General features: G+C 40.0%; 1 protein-coding gene across 5 annotated transcripts in view; it reads right to left on the bottom strand.

Moving 5' to 3' along the window:
• Window positions 1-21,202, bottom strand: part of PLCB1 (phospholipase C beta 1) — a 922,504-nt gene that overhangs the window by 94,897 nt on the left and 806,405 nt on the right. For 4 of the 5 annotated variants that reach the window (XM_053573858.1, XM_053573860.1, XM_053573861.1 and 1 more), the window contains 4 exons: window positions 17,127-17,203; window positions 16,928-17,017; window positions 16,400-16,457; window positions 15,727-15,813 (listed from right to left, as the gene is read on the bottom strand). In XM_053573858.1, the coding sequence (XP_053429833.1) occupies window positions 15,727-15,813; window positions 16,400-16,457; window positions 16,928-17,017; window positions 17,127-17,203 (312 nt within the window). Of the gene's footprint in view, window positions 1-3,863; window positions 3,982-15,726; window positions 15,814-16,399; window positions 16,458-16,927; window positions 17,018-17,126; window positions 17,204-21,202 lie in introns of all 5 variants that reach the window. The other variant, XM_053573859.1, reaches the window with a different exon arrangement.

The following is a 21,202-nucleotide window of genomic DNA, read 5'->3' on the forward strand; positions in this document are numbered from 1 at the left end:
ATTATTTGGCACATGCTCTCAAGAAGCCCCTTCTTGTGCTCTGGCTGAGACTTATATATAATCTAAAAGGGATGTTTCTCTTCCAAGATGTTCCTTCAAATTTTCTAGTATCCTCAGGGGTACACATTAGGGCCTGGTAAATATTATTTGAATGAATACATGAAATCCAAATGAAAAACAATCTTTTAATAAGTACAAAAAAGGCTTTCTGCAAAGCCCGATGTGTCCCCTAATCCCTGTCTTGTATAATTCAGAAGTAGGATTAGTCAACAAGATTGGTGTTCTAGGGCTGGGGGGAAAGAAGAATTTAAGAGGGAGAGTGGGGAGAGAAGGTAAGACGGGACAATCTCCAGGCATGCACCCCCAGTGAGTCCTGGGTTCTAATTCAGCACTGACATATATAAGCCAAATGGTACATGAGTAGACAATCCTGCTGCTGTAGAGAGGGGGTTGCACCTGACTTCCCAGCAGCCATGGACAGGGAAGTTTACACTGAAGTCTCCAGGGGACTCCCCCTCTCCTCCCCCTCCTCTGGGCATTGCTTCCCCACTGCATGTAATAAACACAGAAAAGAGTCACCTGCGTCTCTGTGATATAACCGCAGCCCCTGTGGTTTCCCGAAGATGAGTCTAAACTCTAGTGCCTGGGGATATTCTTCTCTAAGACATCTGATAAAAACAAGAGATTCTGAGCCTTGTGAACATGCCATCCGTGAGATTTAATGCCGCCTGCCCTTGTGATCTGTCTGGGGCTAAGATCAGGCCCAGTTTGCTTGTGACCTGGCAGAGGCTGGGGTTTACCGTCAGCACAGGTGTCTACGCCTTCCCGCCACTCACAGACATGTGTTTCCTTTACTGAAGAGGCTTGTGGCCTCTTTGTTTTAAGCATGCGTGTACTGAGGCACACAGCTATGCCTTTACTGTTTACCTATAATGCCACACACATTGATTGACACTACATCATAAATCACAGCTGCAGATAGTCACTAAAAAAAGGTCTGAAGGACATGATATGCCTGTTGTGCCCTAGGTTTGGTGCTTTTTGTATGATATTCACCAAGTTCATGAACCTTTGGGACCTCAGTTGACTGAAGGGTGCAGTGGTGGGAATAAGCAGCTATACGTGACGTGCTTTAAAGAGGCTTGATAATGCAGAAAGTACTCAGCACATGCTAATTATTATTGCTTTTAATGATCATTTTTCAGAAAAAAAATTTTAATGTCCTTCTATGGCCTGAACCTGACCTTTATTATTTTAAAGCACATAAGAACCAGGTTTTCTGTTTTCTATCATTCCCTATTGAAATCAGCATATCCTCACATAAAGCAGGCTCTCAGGCAAAACTGGGCATAAATTTATAACTTGCCAATACTACGTCATTGGTATTTTTAGGAACTGGTCATTCTACAGCTCTTCATCTCAAGGCTCATATACACACAAAATGAGCAAACATCTTTATTGTTTATTCTAAATGCTATTCCACAGTGATTTGTAGCTACTAGAAACTAGAAGTTACCAGAGCTAGATGTAGTATAATTCACCCATTCATATTCAGATATTAGTGGCTAGCTGATAATAAGGAACATATATCTTTCATCAATGAAGGTTTGCACTCACAAAAAAAAACAAAACTGTGACATTCCAACTATTTATGTGATGACTACTCTTGATGTCAATCTTCCATCAAAATTGACAAATATTGTTTTTGGCAAATGCATGATAGCATAACATACTATTACCTTTTCTTCATGTATTTTGTTGTAAGTTTTAGTGCATGAATGGAGATGTTTAAGGAAAGAGCAAGAATGCAAGAAACATTTTGGAAAATGTTGAAATTGGTATGTAAATCTATTTTGTAACTGCTGTAAAAGAACTTTTTGTTCTTTTCTCAAATATAGAATACTATAGTGAGATTTTTTCCCCCTGTTTTAGCAATGAGACTTATCCATGAAAAGTGTGAAACTGATTTATTTTTATGTAACCTTTTACAAGTGGAAAGCTAACAGTACCAAAAAAATTAACAATATGATTACAATTTTTTTTAAAGTTCAGGTAGCATGGGAATATTTGTGTCTTTTTTAAAAATAAATATTTTTGCTCAGTGGTAAGTTCAGCTGACAATCTGACGAAAACGCGAGTTGTATATAGGCTATCACAAGCCTGATAGATCACAGCGACAAAAATGTGACATTTATGTCTCCACTGCATTTATTTTGAAAAGCAACACTCAAGTCATGTGTTTTTAGCTCTGCTGTCTTTTGCAACTTCTGAGAAAATCCAGTAGTCTACTTGTTTCATAAAAGCTCTCAAAACTACCAGGGCAGTAACAAGTGCTACAACAACAGAATCCAATGGTGCTCATAGCTGATGAATTAAAAAACAGGCTTGACACTTAAATCCAAATGAGGAAGGCATTGTCAAGGTCTGCCACATGCCTCTCTTCTGCCCCATCTTTCAATATGGGATATAAAACAAGGTCACATGGAAACAAAATTGTCACCATGAAGAGGACATGAATGGATTGCAGAGCCAGACTCCAGCTATGCTCTCCAAAGGCATTCCCTGGGTCTCTCCAAAGTTACAGTCAGTAGAAAATAAAAAGTTGTCAAAGGGCCAGGATTGTGATTGGGTCAAAATGTTCAAATACAATAAAACACCACAAAGGCAGCTTAAAGCTTCTTCCAGGCATTTAAGCCAGGAGGCAGGAATATATTAATCCCTGCCAGCTGAAATGAGGTCCACCGGAAATGAGGCAGCATTGAGATCTTCTGGAAGGTAGAAAGAAATGCAGAAGCTGCAGCCCCACCCAGACCCCTGGACATCCGCAGTTATCCAGGATGTCCATGTAATCCACATACCCCTTACGGTTGGCAACGCATTGAGCCAGAGTAACTCATGTAGGGAAGGAGGAACGTCTGCATCTTTCTCAATGAAGAGTTGTTTTCAGTAATTCTTTGATGTGTTTCTAAATTGTATTGTTTCACAGGTCAACAATGCTTGAAGAAAAAAAACTCACTAATATAAGCCCCCTGTAAAACTCTAGTTTCATTACAGCAGAATAGTAGTTTGCTTTCTTTATAATCAAATAAATGTCATTCTTTTTTTCTACACAAAATACACACCCTTTGGGATGGCTTAGGCCAATTTTCTCATTAGCAAAAGGAATACAGTAGTTTTCATGTTGCGTATTCTCTGGCCAATTGAAGTCTTCTCTAATTTTCAAGGTGAAGTTTGCTCAGCAAACCGATAGCCCCCATCCTGAGCATCCTTACTAGTGACGTATTTCCAAGAGCTCTTGCTTCTACAGAATCAAGAAATCCTGAGCTGTCCCTTCAACTCACAATACCACATGGGAATACTTTTCTGAACTTTCAGAAGGAGGGGTGCTGTAAGTTGTGTGGAGTGGGTGGAGAAGACTCCCTGAGAATTAATTTGATCCCACTGGATTTCAAGCTAATAGGACCATGGATAAACTCTGTACTGAGACATAAGAATGAAAAAAAAAATGTTTCAAAAGTGAGAATAATAGTTTGAGTGCAAAAGAGAAAGATCAAGATTTAAAAAGAAGCCAATTTTGCAGACAGTGGAAAGAAAAGAAGAAAAGGAAAAAAGATACTGTGGAAGAATAAATTTATACCAGGAAGAGAGAGGTTGATGATGGAGAAATAAATGCCAAAGAAGGCAGGAAAGGTTGGGGAAGGCATCGTGGGTGTGGCTGGGAGCTTTGCGGGGGGAGAGGGGGGGCGGGATGGGAATACAGAGAGAAGAAGGGCAAAGAACAAAGGAGCAAGTCCATGATGACTGAAAACCGGATGGCACATACCACCCTTCTCTCAAAAGCGACCCCTCCCATCCAGTCCTACCTGGCCGGAGGGGCGGTGGTCACCACTTGAGAGCTTGAGGGTTGGGGGGAGTAAAGTTGGGGGAAACAGAGGGATCCTCATGGCAAGTTTCCGACAAGAATGAGGAGGAACCGTCCCCCTGTGTGAGAAAAGAAGGGAGGCTGTCATTTTTGTTGCAATGAAATTGATTTCTAAGTCACCTGGTGTTTCAAACTATTTGTCTGGGAGGGCTCTTGGATTGTCTTCTAGAATAGGGGTTGAGCACCTCCAGCTGCTTTTATCTGCACCAACAGCGCAGTAGGGTGTGGCACCTGGCCTACCACAGACAGGACGGAAGTGGAGTTGAGTTCTCCTGGGCTCTTCCTCACTCTCTGGAAGCATTAGATGTTCACTGTGATCACAGCTGTAGCTTTAAAGAAATTCTCTACAAAATCCCACTACCATCAGGAGACTGGAGAAAAGATGATGTTGAATTACTGACAGCTGTTTGTTCCGTTGGACAATGCAGCCTTACCAGCTCTACTTTTTTCCCCCAAAGAGAGAGAGAGAGAGAGTTATTATTTTTTAAAAATATAATGTTAATTTTGTTGTCTTTTCATAAATCATACATTCAAAAAATATCTATTGAACACCAACCCTGTATTATGGTGGAACTCAAGGGTGTCAGCAAGAATCAGTGACGTTCCGGTGGGAAGAGAGCAACACTGAACCACACACTTAGGAAAGAAAGAAAAGGAATCCAGGTGAGAAATACCATGACACACAGACAGGAGAGTGAATAACAAGGAGAGAGGACATCAGGGATGGGAGACTGGGGGAGGGGCTGCAAATTTAAATAAAATGGTCATGGAAAGGCTCTTTGAGAAGACAGGTGTGGGCAAAGAATTGAAAGACAAGAAGGGGTCGCCCCAGCAGGGGTTGAGGAAACAATCCCTACAATAGCCCAAGGTGGGAATAGACTGGACTGTTGGGACTGGGCAAGGACCCCAGAATGGCCTGAGCAGAGAGTGGGTCAGCAAGGAGAGGGTGAAGGGATGCAGCAAAGTGAAAGGAGAGTATGTCACACATCCCAAACTTCTGTTCTAGGAGAGACCTAACCCACTGAAGGTGTTTGAACAGAGAAGCGACCTGATTTAATTTATCGATGCATGTAAGGAAGACTCTGGCTGCCATGTTGGGAATAGGTTGTGAGTGGACACAAGTAGCTGCAGGGATACTGGTGAGGAATCCAGGTACGAGACAGAGGTGGCTTCGGTTAAGGCGGTTGTGCTGCAGTTGGTACTATAACAATCATAAAGATGTCTGAACTCTTTCATAATGTTTTTCAAGTCCTAGGGTTTTGTCCTTATAAAACAAGGGCCTAGTAAGAAATTTAAAAACTGTAAAATCTCATTCTATATTTTCCAAAACCTGAGAACTAAGTTGTTTTTTTTTTAATAATATATAAGGTGCAAAGGAAAAGGAAACAAATCATTTCCAACCAAAGATAGAAGAAAAACTCATTTCTTATATATTTTTATATGTACCCCAAACCCACAAATGTTTCCAGGTACTTTCTTTGACACAAATTTCCTTATAGTAGCTTCATTATCTAGGGCACAATCCATTTGATGCCACATGGTTAAATCTGCTAAGCTTCTTCTAATTGTTTAAAGTGTTTGTGTGTGTGTGGGGGGGGGAAGTGGGTGTTACTGTGTATATGTGTGTGTGACTCTTTGAAATATGAAAATATTATTTGAGACTTGGTTTCAGATTTAAATTCAAAAACCTTGTCCAATTCACAGATTAATCTCAGTGGATGATTATAATAAATGTAGTCAATTGATTTTTGTTGACCGAAAATATATAAACAAGATTCCAAGTGGTCAATTTGTTATAGTAACATGGCCTTAGGCAAAATACAGGGAAAAGCGAGAATATAATTTATACTCTTAGCAACTGCTCTCCTATTTGGAACTGAATCTTTGCTCAGTGTTTTTTTTCAGCCCAGTGGTCCTGATTTCCTCTTTTGCCATGGCCTTTTCTTTGGTCTCCACACCATTCTTCATCAAATATTTCAAAGCACCTAGTAGATCTTCTCTTTGGATTTTTCAGTAGGTAACTACAGTTGGACTTCCATACCCACATCTGTAGATTTAACCAGCCTTGGATAAAAATTTTCAGAAAAAAAATCAATGGATGCTGTGTCTGTAATGAATATGTATAGTCATTTTTCCTTGTCATTATTCCCTATACAATAAAGTGCAACAACTGTTTGTAACTACATGGCATTTACATTACATTAGGTATTATAAATAATCCAGAAATGATTTAAACAATGGGAGGGTATGCATTGGTTAGATGCAAATATTATGCCACTTTATGTTAAGAACCTTAGCATCTATGGATTTTGGTGTTGGTAGGGGGTCCTGGAACCAATGCCCCACAGTTAACCAAGGGACAACTACATTTCCACTGGTGTGAGGTTGACTATCCTTTCCCTCAAAAGGCCACACCTAAACCAAGTAATGATTTCTTAAAATCAATGAAATTTTTACATTCCTTGCCTTAAAAAGTATCTGGGGTATGTGTATGTTGGACTTTTTTCATTGTCTTAGTTATATCAAAGTCAGCCTTAAAGTCAACAAAAACTAGAGATACTTTGGGAATAAAAATTGTAATTAGCATTAACAAAATTCATATAAATCACATGCAATGACAGGCACTCCATGAGAGAAGTGGAAGTGAACCAGAAATGTTTTCCATTCATGATCGTGTGGATTTTTTGTATATGACAGGTAGGGAGATAAAAGTCAATGGGATGAAAGTCCATCACATCCTATTCCTACTGTTAAATTCAGTGTTTGCTGAGACTACTCTAAATGCTCCCAAGATGCAACACCGTACTCCAGCAGCAGGTGGTGAGAATTCTCTTCTGATCCCATCCATGCCTTCCATCCCATACATCCATCACCATACTCCCATATTTTCTCATCTTTAGGAAAGAAAAATATGGGCAAAGGCAGGGGAAGGAAAGTTGATGAGCAAAAAGAAAAGGCATCCATGTACATCTAAGTTATTCTTTTGTTTAGATTTCAAACTCAGTTGTCTTATGGGGGCCACAGATACTAGAAATCCATGAAGCAACCTGTGGAGTATCATGCAGGACCATGGGCAGCCTCTTCTTGGCTCTAGAGATTTGTTTGCATGTTTCTATAATAATCATTTAACTCATTTTTTCCCCAAAAGAAGTGAGTATTTTTTTAGAATAAGAAATTTTCCCATTTTTATGTATGGTGACGGTTTTTTTTTCTTTTTTCTTTTCTTTTATTTATTTATTTATTTATTTATTTTAAATTATTAAATCATAGTTGTGTACATTAATGCGATCATGGGGCACCATACATTGGTTTTATAGACTGTTTGACATATTTTCTTTTTTTTTCTTTTTCTAATTGTTAAATCATAGCTGTGTACATTAGTACAATCGCCTGTACCCATTCTAAGATGCACCATAGATGTGGCCCCACCCAATATCCTCCCTCCACCAAAACCTCCCCCCTCCCTTCCCCTTCCTTGGCCCTTTCCCCATAGTCTTGTGCTATAGTTGGGTTACAGCCTTCATGTGAAAGCTATAATTTAGCTTCATAGTAGGGCTGAGTACATTGGATACTTTTTCTTCCATTCCTGAAGAAAAGAAGAATATGTTCCAGCTCCATCCATGTAAACATGAAAGAGGTAAAATGGTGATGATTTTTATCGTGCCACCTCGGCTCAGATGAACTGCATTTCCTGGCGTTCCCTTTCTGTTTGCTTTCAGTTATGGTGGGTGGTGGAGGGCTTCTCCAGAGAGCTGGAGGGCTGATGAGTGAGGCAGGGGCCATTTTGTAATACACAGGCATTGTTGCTGATCTGTTGATTCCTCTAGTTCAGGCGTCCTCAAACTGCGGCCTGCGGGCCACATGAAGCGGGTGAATTGTATTTGTTCCCGTTTTGTTTTTTACTTCAAAATAAGATATGTGCAGTGTGCAAAGGAATTTGTTCATAGTTTTTTTGTTTCAACTATAGTCCAGCCCTCCAACGGTCTGAGGGACAGTGAATTGGCTCCCTGTTTAAAAAGTTTGAGGATGCCTGCTCTAGTTGGTGTGAAGCAGCAGCTGGGTCTACAATCACTTCCACTTCTCTTTGGGTCTCCCTTTAGTTGTCTTACTCCGGGGCATAAGTGTGTGTGTTTGTGTGTGTTCAACTCTGTGAAAAAAATTTCCACTTCTGTTACGCTAGCCAACCCTGCTTGTAATCTTCCCTTCTTGATGCCTGCCTGGCAGGGCTCAGCATTAAAGTGTCAGGGTGGGGGGCAGCCTTGTGATGACACCACACAACCGGCTCCCTGTAACACACACACATGTACAATCTCCTACTAGCTCTCCTGTTGAGTCCCGACTCAACAGATGTTAACTAATTCCAAAATTTTAGAAACCTCCTGTGGTGATTTTCTATTTGTAATAATGGCTGGTTAGATTATTTGGACCATCCTTTCCACTGAAAACAACAAAAAAGCTGGATTTGATATTAAGCTATCTTTAAAAACCCTAAGAACCACAGAAATTTAAAGAATGATCAGTCCCAAACTGAAGGGAACACTGAACCTAGACAAGTAATAAACTAGGAAGCTGCTTTTGACCTACTGTGTTTTGTCAATGCTGGAATTTTTGAAATCATCTTTTGACAGACGATAGTGAGGAGCCTGCACCCAAAGCCTGAAGCCGCCCAGAGTGAGAAATCTCACAGGAACGTTCCCCTCCTATAAGTTAGGATATGCAGATTGTAGATTTGAAATTAAACCAAATAGAAATCATGTGAAATATAAACCCTGAAATTAAAAACTTGGTGAGTAAGTAGAATGAATAGCTGTTCAAACCAAGAGTTACTGTATTAGGGAAAGGGTCAGAAGATATTGTCCACAGGGCAGCAGAGAAGAAAGAAAAGCTGAAAATACTGAAAAGAGTTATAGAGGCAGAGAAGATAGAGTAAGAAGGTCCATTTTATTTTATTTGCAAATGTATATGGAATCTTAGAAGGAAAGGGGAAAAAATCAACAGAAGCCATATTTGCTTACAGGATAATTCAAAGTTTTTACAGAACTGATGAAAGTTATCTATTCACCTACCTCAAACACACATTTAGATGCATTATTTAAAGCTACATAAAATACAAAAAGTTTCTAAATTAAGTTAAATGGAGGAAAATAGAAATTACTGTCAAAATAACTACATTACAACTAACAGTAAACTTCTCATCAACAACAATAGAAGCTAGAGGACAGTTGAATTTTAACATGAATGTGCTGAAAGACCATTATTGCCAATATTCCTATACCCAGTGAAAACAGCACTCCAGAATAAAGGAAATGTAGATTCTCATCTACTTAAACAAATACAGATATTTCTGGACAAAAACAAAACAAACAAACAAAAAAACCTAAAGAGTTTATCATCAGTGGACTATGTGAAGGAAGTTGCAGAGGGCAACTCAAATGGACAGTCTGAGACCCAAGAAAGAATGTTTAGCAAGGAAGGTTGTGAGTATATAGACAAACCTAAATGAACACTGAGTGTATAACATAGAATAATAATGTCTTATGTATACAAAAGTCTACAGAATTAAAGTAAATTTCAAAAAATGTAATTTAATGGTGAGTAAACACATGGAATTAAAATGGTCCCTATGTCCTGATACTGCTCAGAAGGAGAGTAAACTTGTCTAAATTTCATATTCAAGAAAATAATGGAAGCTATATTTTCTAAAAAGGCAATTTTTTTAAATTGATAAAAATGAAAAAGAGATTTCCTCTGTAGAATAAATAAAAACAAACCACTGTGTCAGTTGGATCAAGACTTGACAATGAACAAAACACCATTGACAGGAAGCCAGTTCACACTCTGTGGTCTGGCTTCCAGGAGGCGATCTAGGGAGAATACAGCTTTCCCCCTCCCAGTGGCCAAAGATTAGAGGAGGCACAAATAAATCATCTATAGAAAAATGTTTTTTCTTTAAATCTCCAAGTTAGTCTTTTCTGTCCTGAATACAGGGGGAAATACTATTCAGGACTGTGTCTCAGAGCCCAGTGGTAGGTTTGACAAGACTAACTTCATGTATGGAGATGAGTCACTCACCCTGTTACAAAGATGTCAGAAGGGAAATGAGGAAAATCAGCCTAACTCTCCCTGGTGGAGGGAAAAATAAAAAAAAGAGCCAGCAGCTACATGATGAAATGTTCTTTGGGAATAAATTAAAATGACCCAAAGCTTCCAGGAATTCTCTCTTGATGATGAGCTAAATTAAAACAGAAAATTTGTGTTCTAAGAAGCAACAAAGACAAATTATGCATCAGAGAAAAAGTGAATTACACATTCATCAACTGTTTCATGAGGTTACAGAGACAGTTCATTAAAAAGTCCCCTCAAAAGACGATTCTTCTTGTCATGAGAGTCAGTAGCTGCGAAGTGATCAATATATATTGGAATATTTGCAGCCGATTCAAGGCAACTCCTGATTAACAGTGTTTCAACATGTTAAAATAAATCTCTTTCAAGTGTCCAGGAAAAAGGCCGAAGGTCTGTTTTATAACGGATCAATTGAGAGTTGGGCAGAACCACAAAAGGCATGGTTTCTCTCCACTGGAAGCTGTGTTCTTGAGTTATTTCTAAAAATTTTTTTACACATCAACTTTTTCCTATTGGCTTTGGCAAATCCAGGTGTGGAAATCCCAAGGAATCCAATTGCATCGTTAGAAGACTGGCCAGTGTTTCTTGTGGCCATCATTAAGAATTCTATAGCTGGCTCAGTGCCCATAGCACAATGGTTATGGCACCAGCCACCTACATTGAGGGTGGCGGGTTTGAACCCAGCTCAGGCCAGCAAAACAACTGCAACAACAACAACAACAAAAAAAATAGTTGGGCGTTGTGGCGGGCGCCTGTAGTCTCAGCTACTTGGGAGGCTGAGGCAAGAGAATCGCTTGAGACCGAGAGTTTGAGGTTGTTGTGAGCTGTGACGCCATGGCACTCTACCAAGCGCAACAAAGTGAGACTCTGTCTCAAAAAAAAAAAAAAAAAAAGACTTCTACAGCTAACAACACATCTGAAACCATCTAAAAACTGCATACACTTAAGGACTGAATCAAGTATCTGACTGCTGGGAAACATGCAGTTGGACATTTCTCTATAATTTAGAATTCTACTGAAAAGAACCCAAACAGGCTCTTTTAAGAGTGCCCATTGCTGTTTATAACAGCAGTGGGACTTATGTATTGCAATGTACAATATAATTTTATATCAAAATTGGGGTCCAACATATTTATCTATCATATACGTTGCCCTAGGGAGCATCAACTCTCATTTTCCCCAAAGCCCTAAAAAATTGCTTACAAGAATAGACTCATTGAATCTCTTTTTAATGGGAAAAGTATAAACTCCACATATGAAAGGGGTCTGGTGGATGTCACCAAGTGGGGTAGTCTACAATAAACTTCCACATTGTGGCTGGCCGCATTTGGTATTCCACCAAGCATGGACCACAAAAACTGAAGATCCTGGCCCACCTGTGGAAATGAAATGGGTTTTTAGCCTGATGTTGACTGAGGCATATTTTCTCACGGCTGCCCTGTTGCAGGATGTTAAAAAAATGTTAGGAAATTACAAGTTGATCCTTCTAAATCACATGTTGAGTAAAGGGTTAGCAAATTCACACCTTGAATACATAGCTTGCTCTAAATCTAGCCAGAAGAACATTGGTCACTATAAAACTATCGGTTTTCAGCAATTGGCTTTTAAAATTTCTTTTGTTAAAAGAGTTTTTTTTATATCCATCTGCTACTTTGAAAGGAATTATCTGTTTGGCACCAACTTAGAAAATTATGTAGATTACGAGTATGGTTGGTTGGGATTCCACATCACTCAAAATATGTGTAGTAACATTGTGAGAACATAGTAATGTAAAAAGAGTTTCCTCCCCGTTAAGAACAAGACTGGGAACATTATTACATTACTTAGAATAAGTGGATGAAGAGGAAGTAACTTATTATATTCAGCAATACAGTGAAAGAAATGGAAGAACAGGAAAAAAATATGATGCTACACAGCCTGTGGTTTTGCTGTCAGTGAAAGATTAGATCAGTTTCTAGGTAGAAAACTTTATCCCATCTGTAGAGCACTTGAGGAAGGAAGTATCTGTTCTCCTTAGAAACCTATGGCAGAGGTTGGCGGGCTTTCTTCTTAAGAAGGTGGCAATTGTCTTTAACATTACTCGCTGTAATGTCATGACGCTCAAGTTCCTCATCCAAAACTCAGTAATGGAACAGTTCATAAATTCCTAGATGTCATAAAATTACTCTGCCCTCTCAGCTTTCTGACTGAATGAAACTGACTCATAAGCCTGTTCTATACAGAATATCAATCAGTTTCATTTCCTTGCCTCGTTTCTCCTTTTATTTTTTTCCTGCTTTTGTTAATTTGCATTCATGTCTATTCAAGCTTCAAAGGCTGTTCCGATACTGGATGTGAACAGGGATTACTTCACAGACAGTGCTAGTCTATTTCTGGTGCACATCCCACCCTTACAGGAGCAACAGTGACTGTTGCTGGCCTGGCCTTTCCCAACAAGCCCTTTCCCTACATTTGCTGTCCTGTGCTCTGGCCTTTCCCCATGGGCCTCAGACTTGATTTTATTATTTTTCTGTGCAGCCCATTATTGTTTCTTCTTGTCAGTTCCCATTGTTAGCCACTATGTCCTGCCATGTTAACAGTCATGATTTCTCATATTGTCGTTAAAGTCATGGCTCCAAACCAAAACATTTTTTTAAGCCTTGAATTGTGCCCTAGAATAAATCCTTTGGTTTGACATGAAAACAATAGCCTTCCAGGGCAACCTGTAAATCCACATAAGAGTGAACTCAGGACAAAAGCAAAGGGAAAGTCATTGTGGTATCTATTTACTGTCAAAAAAGGAAGATATTAGAACCACTAAAAATCCATGAAACACTGCAGATCTCTTTCAAAAGGGGCAAAAAGGAAGAAATGGAAACATTCTTATAAATATGGTTATACCACATATTGTTAATTACCTACCCAATCACTCTTTCCCCTCTGTTGCTCTGATGATAAAACATCAATTTTGTTCCACTACCTGGTGACCTAGGACTTGAGGGAAGCTGAGCTGCTTCTACCCCTGTGGGTAAATCTTGACTACTCTAAGCTGAACATGAAAACTACCCTTTATTGCTTGTGATTAGTTTAAGAATGGGAATGTGGTACCACTGTAACCTGTGAGGGAAAACCTATTAAGGATATTTAGAAAAGTTTCCCCCCAATCCTATAAAGGGTTAAAAAAAGAAGACATTACTTGTGCTGCCTTTGAATAGTTTTATGCAAGGTCACGATGCACAGAGCAAGGGCAGCTGTCTTGTGACTGTGAGTTTATACTTGGGGATGGCAGGCAACAACAGTGGAAATTCTGAAAACACCTAAGGATGAGATTATTGAGTCACTAATGTAATAATTTCTAAAACTGTGATATCTCTACATTTCCAGTAATGTGACTTGCTAAGTATTGTAACTGTTTAAGCCAGTTTTAATTGGATTTTCTGTTAAATTGCAGCTGAATTTGTTACATTGAACCCTGACAGATAAATTGGCCTAAAGTTATATCTAATGAAGACATACAAGGGTGCTTAAAGTTTTAGTTTAAACTAAAGAAGTTGATTTTAATCATGATGACCTACATCAGTAACATGAAAATCTTTGAATGAATTATTGATACTGAGTCATATCATTTAAACACATTTGTGACTGAGTTTTATCTAAAAGTAAAAAAATTAACATGGTTGAACCAAAACACACATATACCAAAAAAAAAAAAAGTACAAAGGAAAATACAATATGTGAAAAGAACAATATAAAATTTGGCATCAACCATAGGCAAATTACATTATGTCAGTGTACAAAAAGTGATGACAAATTTGAATTCAAACAGCATGGATTAAAAAAATGTATGTATCTGGCCCGGTGCCTGTAGCTCAGTGAGTAGGGTGCCAGCCACATACACTGAGGCTAGTGGGTTCGAGCCTGGCCTGGGCCTGCTAAACAACAATGACAATAACAAAAAAATAGCCAGGCGTTGTACTGGGTGCCTACAGTCCCAGCTACTCAGGAGGCTGAGGCAAGAGATTGCTTAAGCCCAAGAGTTTGAAGTTGCTGTGAACTGAGATGTCACGGCACTCTACCGAGGGTGACATAGTGAGATTCTGTCTCAAAAAACACACAAAAGTATGTATCTAATTATATCACCTGGGGCTAATTTTTCCTCCCTCCCTCACTCCCTTCCTTCCTTCCTTTCTTTTCTTTCTTCTTTTTTCTTTAAACAGGGCCTTGCTCTGTCACCTGGGGTAGAGTGCCCTGGCCTCATCATAGTTCACTGCAGCCTCAATTATCTGGCCTTAAGCAGGCTTCCTGCCTCAGCCTCCCAAGTAGCTGGGACCACAGGTGTGTGGCACCAGGCCCAGCCAATTTTTCTATTTTTTGCAAAGATGGGTCTTGATTCCCAGGCTGATCTTGAACTCCTGGTCTCAAGCAATCATTCCACCTTGGCCTCCCAAAGTGCTAGGATTATAGCCATGAGTCACCAAGCCTGGTCCTGATTATTGTTAAAATGTTTCCTAAATTTCAGTTGAACTAGATCTTTTGTTCTAAATATCTGAGTATTTTAAAAGGATCAATACTAAGTATAGCAATTTCTAAAATTATGTTAAAATGTATTCTACTTTACTTATGTATAAACAACCTCAGAGGGTGGCTGAGAATATATAAATTGTATATTTATATGAGAAGCACAAGAATTAACAGCATATGTAAGTAATTATTAACTCTCACTTGAGAATCTATATTGCCGAGCTCAAAATCTTTAGGAATAAAAAATATTAAATAAATGTCCTGTACAACAAATATACGAAAGCAAAAGAGCAGAAATAACCACAAAATTTATTTAGAATTAGCCACAAGAAATGTAGAAGTAAATTGGTGAATGGATTATATAAGGAATAAAAGTAATACTTTTGAGCTTTGAGGACTCAAAAAATACTTGTATGGAATGGCAGTACTTTAGAGGAGATATTTTAAACTGAAAATGGAAGGGCAGGAAAATGAAAAATGCATTTTTCACAAACAGAAAAATGTTCAGTGATAAGTCAAAATGGATGAAATGTTCTGAAACTGAGATGCTATTTGCTAAAGTGAAAGTATCTGTTATATTTAGTTCATTTAAAATTAACATTCATGAGAAAATTAATTTTAACCAAACAATGAGTACAAGATAAGTTTAAAGAGAAGCCCCAATAAATTGTTCCTACAAGGGGGGGGGGGGAAGAACCACTTTTCTTTGTCTGATTTAGGACAATATTTTGTTGGATTAAAAATCAGGGAGATTTTGGTGCAGAGCGACCTCTGCTGGATAGCATCTGGCATTGCAACATTACATCAGATACTGAAGGAAGAGGCTTGTTTATTTAGCCTGAGTCTCCATTTTGCACTCCTGAACCACCAAGGGGGAGGGGTAGGAGGACCAAGACGTTAAAAACACCAGGGCCTGAGCCACACTCCAGAACGGTCTAAGTCAGATATCTGGAGGTGGGTTCTGTGCATGTGCAGATTTTAAAGGCTCACCAGTTGATGATAAAGTATTATTGAATATTGCTATACATGTATTTTTGCCTTCACTGAGAAAGATACATGAGTTTCACATGTGAGAACTGATTTGAGACTGTCTGAGTCTAGTTACATAAACTAGGAAGGTTTTCTTCTTACTGAATGGAAATAAAATTAAAAAGTGTGCATTATTATTCGATTGCGCTTACCTTGGGATTTTCATCCAGGATCTGCTGGCGTATTTCCTTGTGTTTCTCTACGAGTTTGTCTTGCCGTTTGCTTTGCGCCTCTTCTAACTATAAGAAAAATTATAAGGAAAGCCATTTTCATCTAAATGTTAAAGTGCACGTTTTCAGAAAAAACTGAAAGCTTTTCAGACCTGTGGCTCACATTTGATTTGACTTCCTGGTCAGGAACTGCCCGGGCAAATATAGGAGACTACAGTGTTGAAGTTGGGTGGTGGGAACACAGAGGGAGGGGTGGTGATCAGTGGAGGGTACTATTCTTACATATTTGTGTTTGAACACTTCCATTGCATCAAATAAAAAACAATAAGAAAGACTGAAGTTGCCATCTTCTTTATCACTGACGGCAACTAACGGTTCTTTCAGGAAAACTCCCATTCACAACATGCTTCTGAGCTCCTGACTTTGGAAATGACTCTTGACTGTCTACCCTGAGATGAGCCCTTCTATACAGCGGTTTGCCATTCAACTTGCAGAAAGGTCGATTATGGAGAGGCCCACTCTGTGCAGCAGCTGTGCTGGGTGCTACTCTACAGAACTACAACAAGGCATGGCGTTTCCTTCCAGAAGCTCCTGATGAGCTGACTTAACGCTCACATGTGGTCTGCCAAGGAGAGAGAGTGGTGAACCCACATACCCTCTTGATGTACTGCACCACCTCCTGGATGTAAGAGCGGATCATCTCTGTCTTCTCCCTGAAAGCAAATGAGCAATAGATCTTTACACCAGCTCTTCTGGAATTGACAAGCACAGGAATCTCAGGCTCCTAGATGAAAGTTTACAGAACTCTTAACATTCTTATTACTGCTATAAGGAAGGAGCAATCCTCTAGCCTCGGACAAAGGTCAGGGTCCTCCCATGGCACAGGCTCTGTTTTCACTAAATGCCAGGAAGGTTGCCAAACTTTGTTTGGAAGTGAGCATTTAGCTCCAGGGAGCTTCCTCCAGGGAAGCTCTTTGCTTACTCTTCTTTCAAAAGAGTCTAGGTGTGCTTCAGACATTTATTGCACTGCCCTTTGTTTGAGAGTTCGTGATTAAAAACCTTATGGAAGAGATCTTTTGAAAGGTGAACTAGAGGGGATGCTTGGGTGGGGTCTCTGTGTGGTTATGAACCTGTTACTCTGATTTCCAGCTGAATGTCAGGGCGAGTGGGTGCTTTAACTTACTCTTCCATCTGGGTTTTGTCTTTGGATTTAGCTTCTGTTATCTTCTCTTGTCTCTTTTTATCCATTTTCTTCTTTAATTCCTTCTTCTCTCTGAAGCCAAAATGGAAGTAAAAGGGGAGAAGAAAAGGCATATCAAATGGGAATTTGTGTTTAATAAATTCAGATGCATATGCCAATTGTAATGGGAATAACGGCTTACTTCTCACAGATTTCTTTCAGCTTCTTCAGTTGATTGTTCTGACACTCTTCGGCAACATCTGTCAACTTTTGAATCAGCTGGGGAAAGAAAATGCCACTTTGCTGATTTATATGATCACAGAGTGTCTTCCCTCCCACCTCTACCCTGTACAACCATATCCAGGGTTAGAAAATTCTATGATGGATGTTTAGCAACACTTAAAATTGCCAGGCCTCTAACACTGGCAGTGAGCACATCAAGAATGCTTGTGTGTCATAATATGAAATTCTTCTTATTATTTCCTTTTCTTTTCATTTTTTTTTATTTTTGGGGGGGGAGTGAGTCTTCTCATGAAGACTCTAGACATATTCTAAAAGAGCTGTAACACGCATCTCTTTTTAGCTAAACAGAATCCATAGATTGTTGTGGCAATTACTACAACTTGGCTCAGTGCAAAGACAACGTTTTCACAGTGTGAACTCAGGCTCCAACCTCTACTCTGGGTCTTATTAAAATGGCCATTTGTGGCAATTGGTAGAGTGCAGTGATGTCAGCCTAGCTCACACAACCTCAAATTTCTGGGCTCAAGCGATCCTCCTGCCTCAGCTTCCAGAGTAGCTGGCACTATGGGCGCCGGCCACCACACTCTTAGAGGACGTTTTATAAATTATTTTTAGAGATGGGGTTTTCTGGCTAGTCTTGAACTTCTGGCCTCAAGAAATCCTCCTGCTTTGGTTTCTTCAAGTGCTAGGATTACAGGCATGAGCCACCACGCCCAGCCTTGCCATCGAACTTTGACCACTTCAAAGTTTATTGTTAAGAATACAATTATTCATTGTCTTGCATCTGTTTTCTTATCAAACCAAGCTTCCAGAATATCAACTGTGTTTCCATATCCTCAGCACTCTGTACAATTCCTGACATTCAGCAGATGTGTAATAAATACACTAAGGTACTTTTGCTTGCCAACCTCTTCCTTCTTTGTGTGACGTGAGGAACCTACAGAACCTTCAGGCTGCTGTAGCAACTAGACACCACCCTTCCTACAGAAGCATCAAATAGATGGTGTGGACTTCTCCAAAAGGCCCCCTTTCTGTTTCCCATGGACAGAGAGCCTCTTCCCACAAAACATATAAGTATGAAGAGTTATCTTTGTTTTATATATAAAAACACTGGCACATGTGGCTTGAGTCCCAGGCTCAGTGCCACAGAGCTGGTACATGGCAGAGGTCAAGTACAAACCCAGACAAATGAGGCTCCATAGCGTATGAGAGAATAACAATAAAGAATCCACATTCATTTAAAATGAACCTGAAATTTGACGCATTCATCTGTGAAGTGGACTGAGTCTGAAGAAATATTAACTGGAGGATGGGCCAGCATCCTCTCTTTGATCATTCAAAAGAGATTTCCTGATCATGACCATAATGATTAAAGAAATCATGAGATATTACTGTGTAGTATGCCATCTATCAAACTGTCTAGATATAAAATGCCAGTGTGTGAAGTCTCTGGCTGTCCCTGGGGGAACTGTCATGCCTCTACTCTAGCCTCCTCTGTTCCCAGAACACACATTTTATCTAAACTATTCATCCACCCACAATCCAATAAATATTTATCAAGCACCTACTAATACCAGACCCTGTTCCAACTAAAAGTGCCATCTCGCCAGCACCTTCCCTTTCCCAGCCTTTCTCCTCTTTAACCACGGAGTTACAGAAGGTTATCCAGGAATCCCTCACGTTGGCTGAAATATTGCTTGAAGGAACTTCGTAAAAAAACTTCTTAAAAAAACATATTTCAGGGCCTACGGACTCCAAATGTCTATGAGCCAGGTCTAGGAATCAGTATTCTCACGGTCTTCCGCAGGGGATATCTCACAATCTTGCCCCTCAGCAAAGAAGGGATCCTTGCTGAACCCTCCCTTACTCTTCAGGCCACTTCAGCACTCAGCAACACTCAAGCTGCTGTTTCCGTGTCTCATCTCTAGTCTCCCCCTGGCTCCAGCATGTTTTCTTACTTTCCTGACTATGGAATCTGTTTATTCCCAGCTTCCCTTCCATCCGCTGCCCTCATCCTTAACAACATCGACATCCAGTCAGTGAAGAGACTAAACTTGAATTTAGTCCTTCTGTCCACTCAGTTGGGACTTTTTTTTTTTGGCCGGGGCTGGGTTTGAACCCGCCACCTCCGGCATATGGGACCGGCGCCCTACCCGCTGAGCCACAGGTGCTGCCCAGCACTCAGTTGGGACTTTAATTTTGATTCGGTATCAGCCCTTACCCAGTTGTCAGCACCACTCCCTCAAGCTTCCCTGCAAGTCCCCTGTCTGCAGTATCCCCTTAACTCCCTCTTTGCCCTCCCTAGCCCTGCTGTGGCACTAATTCTTCATCCTTTGCAGAACTAGTTCCTTTGTTCCCAGAACAACCACACACTTTATCTAAACTAGTCAATCCACCCACAATCCAATAAATATTTATCAAGCATCTACTAATACCAGGCCCTGCTCTAGAAACTTTGAAGTGATGCCCTGGCTTTCTGGATTTTGTTAGTCCAAGTGTGGCCCATGATAGCAGCATGGGTACCACCAGGGAGCACATCAGAAATGCAAATTCTCAGGCCCTACCTCAGATCAACTAAATCAGAATCTTCATTTCAGCAAGATTCCCAGGAGACTCACATGCACATTAGAATTTCAGAAGCATTGTCTAGATGATGAGGAAGATGGGAGGAAGCTAGAAGAAGCCATCTCAACTTCTCTCTTCTCTGCTTCAGAAGATCTCTAGAACTTTATCTGCCTTTTTTTCATTACCCCAACCTCAGCTTCCTCATGTCTGTAGCAGGGACAATGTGCCTCTCCAAGCTTTAAGCACAACACTTAAAGCACAACAACCCTAACACACCTCATCATAGATCCTTAACTTGGTTTCCCGTCTTCCTTCCAAGAGAATGGTTCCCTTTGCCTTCCCTCCTGCCCCCTTGTCCTATGATAGGACCCAGCTCATCCACCATTTCATTTTCCCTCTCACTGCACTGGATAAATTCCCTCTGCATAAAAATACACCTTGATCTTCCTTATCATCCTAGAACCCTGAACTCTCATCCCACCTTTGACCTTTCCTTCCTTTATATTCCTAAGATGGATGAAAAATTGGTGCCTCCAAAGCAGTTGTCCCCCAACCCCATGTTCTTCAACATCCCCTTCTCAATTCTACCCCAACCACTAGAATTCACCCAATTTTGCTTTTTCTCTACTATAAAAAACCTTTTTACTACTAAGCTTAATGGCTATTTCTCAGGACTTAACTTTTTTCTTTTATTTATTTATTTATTTATTTTATTGTTGGGGATTCATTGAGGGCATAAGGGGACTTAACTTTTATTATTCCAGAGATTCTTAAATTTTCCTGGTTCATAGTGCCCTCTGGATGATGGTAAATTTTTGTTGTTGTTGAGATAGAGTCTCACTATGTCACCCTTGGTAGAGTGCCATGGTGTCACAGCTCACAGCAACCTTGAACTCTTGGGTTTAAGGGATTCTCTTGCCTCAGCCTCCCAAGTAGCTGGGACTACAGGCACCCACCACAACGTCCAGCTATTTTTTTGTTGCAGTTGTCATTGTTGTTTTGCAGGCCCAGGCCAGTTTCAAACCTGCCTGCCTCAGTGTATGTGGCTTGTGCCCTAACCACTGAGCTATGGGTACTGAGCCATTTTGATAAATTTTTATGGTGCTCTTAGGCTAAAAGAAATGAAAGAACAATTCTATTTATTAAGTAATAAGATGCAAATAACATAATATTAGTAGCTTACACAGTATCCAACAAATATTGCTGTGTTTCCTTTAAAAACATAGAACACAATGCTACCGTGAGCTCAGTGTGGTACCTGACAGTGGACTTTATTATTTTGTTAGTGGACGAGTTGCTGACCACTCCACACAATACTCTCTTTTCTTAATTTTCAGTGTCAACAGGAATTACCACAGTCACTCCGTTCTCTACTCTATTAGGGGCTCACTTCAGTTCAGCACCTTTAACTTCCTGCTGGCCAACTTCAGCCGAGGATGGGTCCCCATCATCTCTGTATCAACAGTTCTA

The sequence above is a fragment of the Nycticebus coucang genome, chromosome 21, assembly GCF_027406575.1.
Source record: "Nycticebus coucang isolate mNycCou1 chromosome 21, mNycCou1.pri, whole genome shotgun sequence".
NCBI lineage: Eukaryota > Metazoa > Chordata > Mammalia > Primates > Lorisidae > Nycticebus > Nycticebus coucang.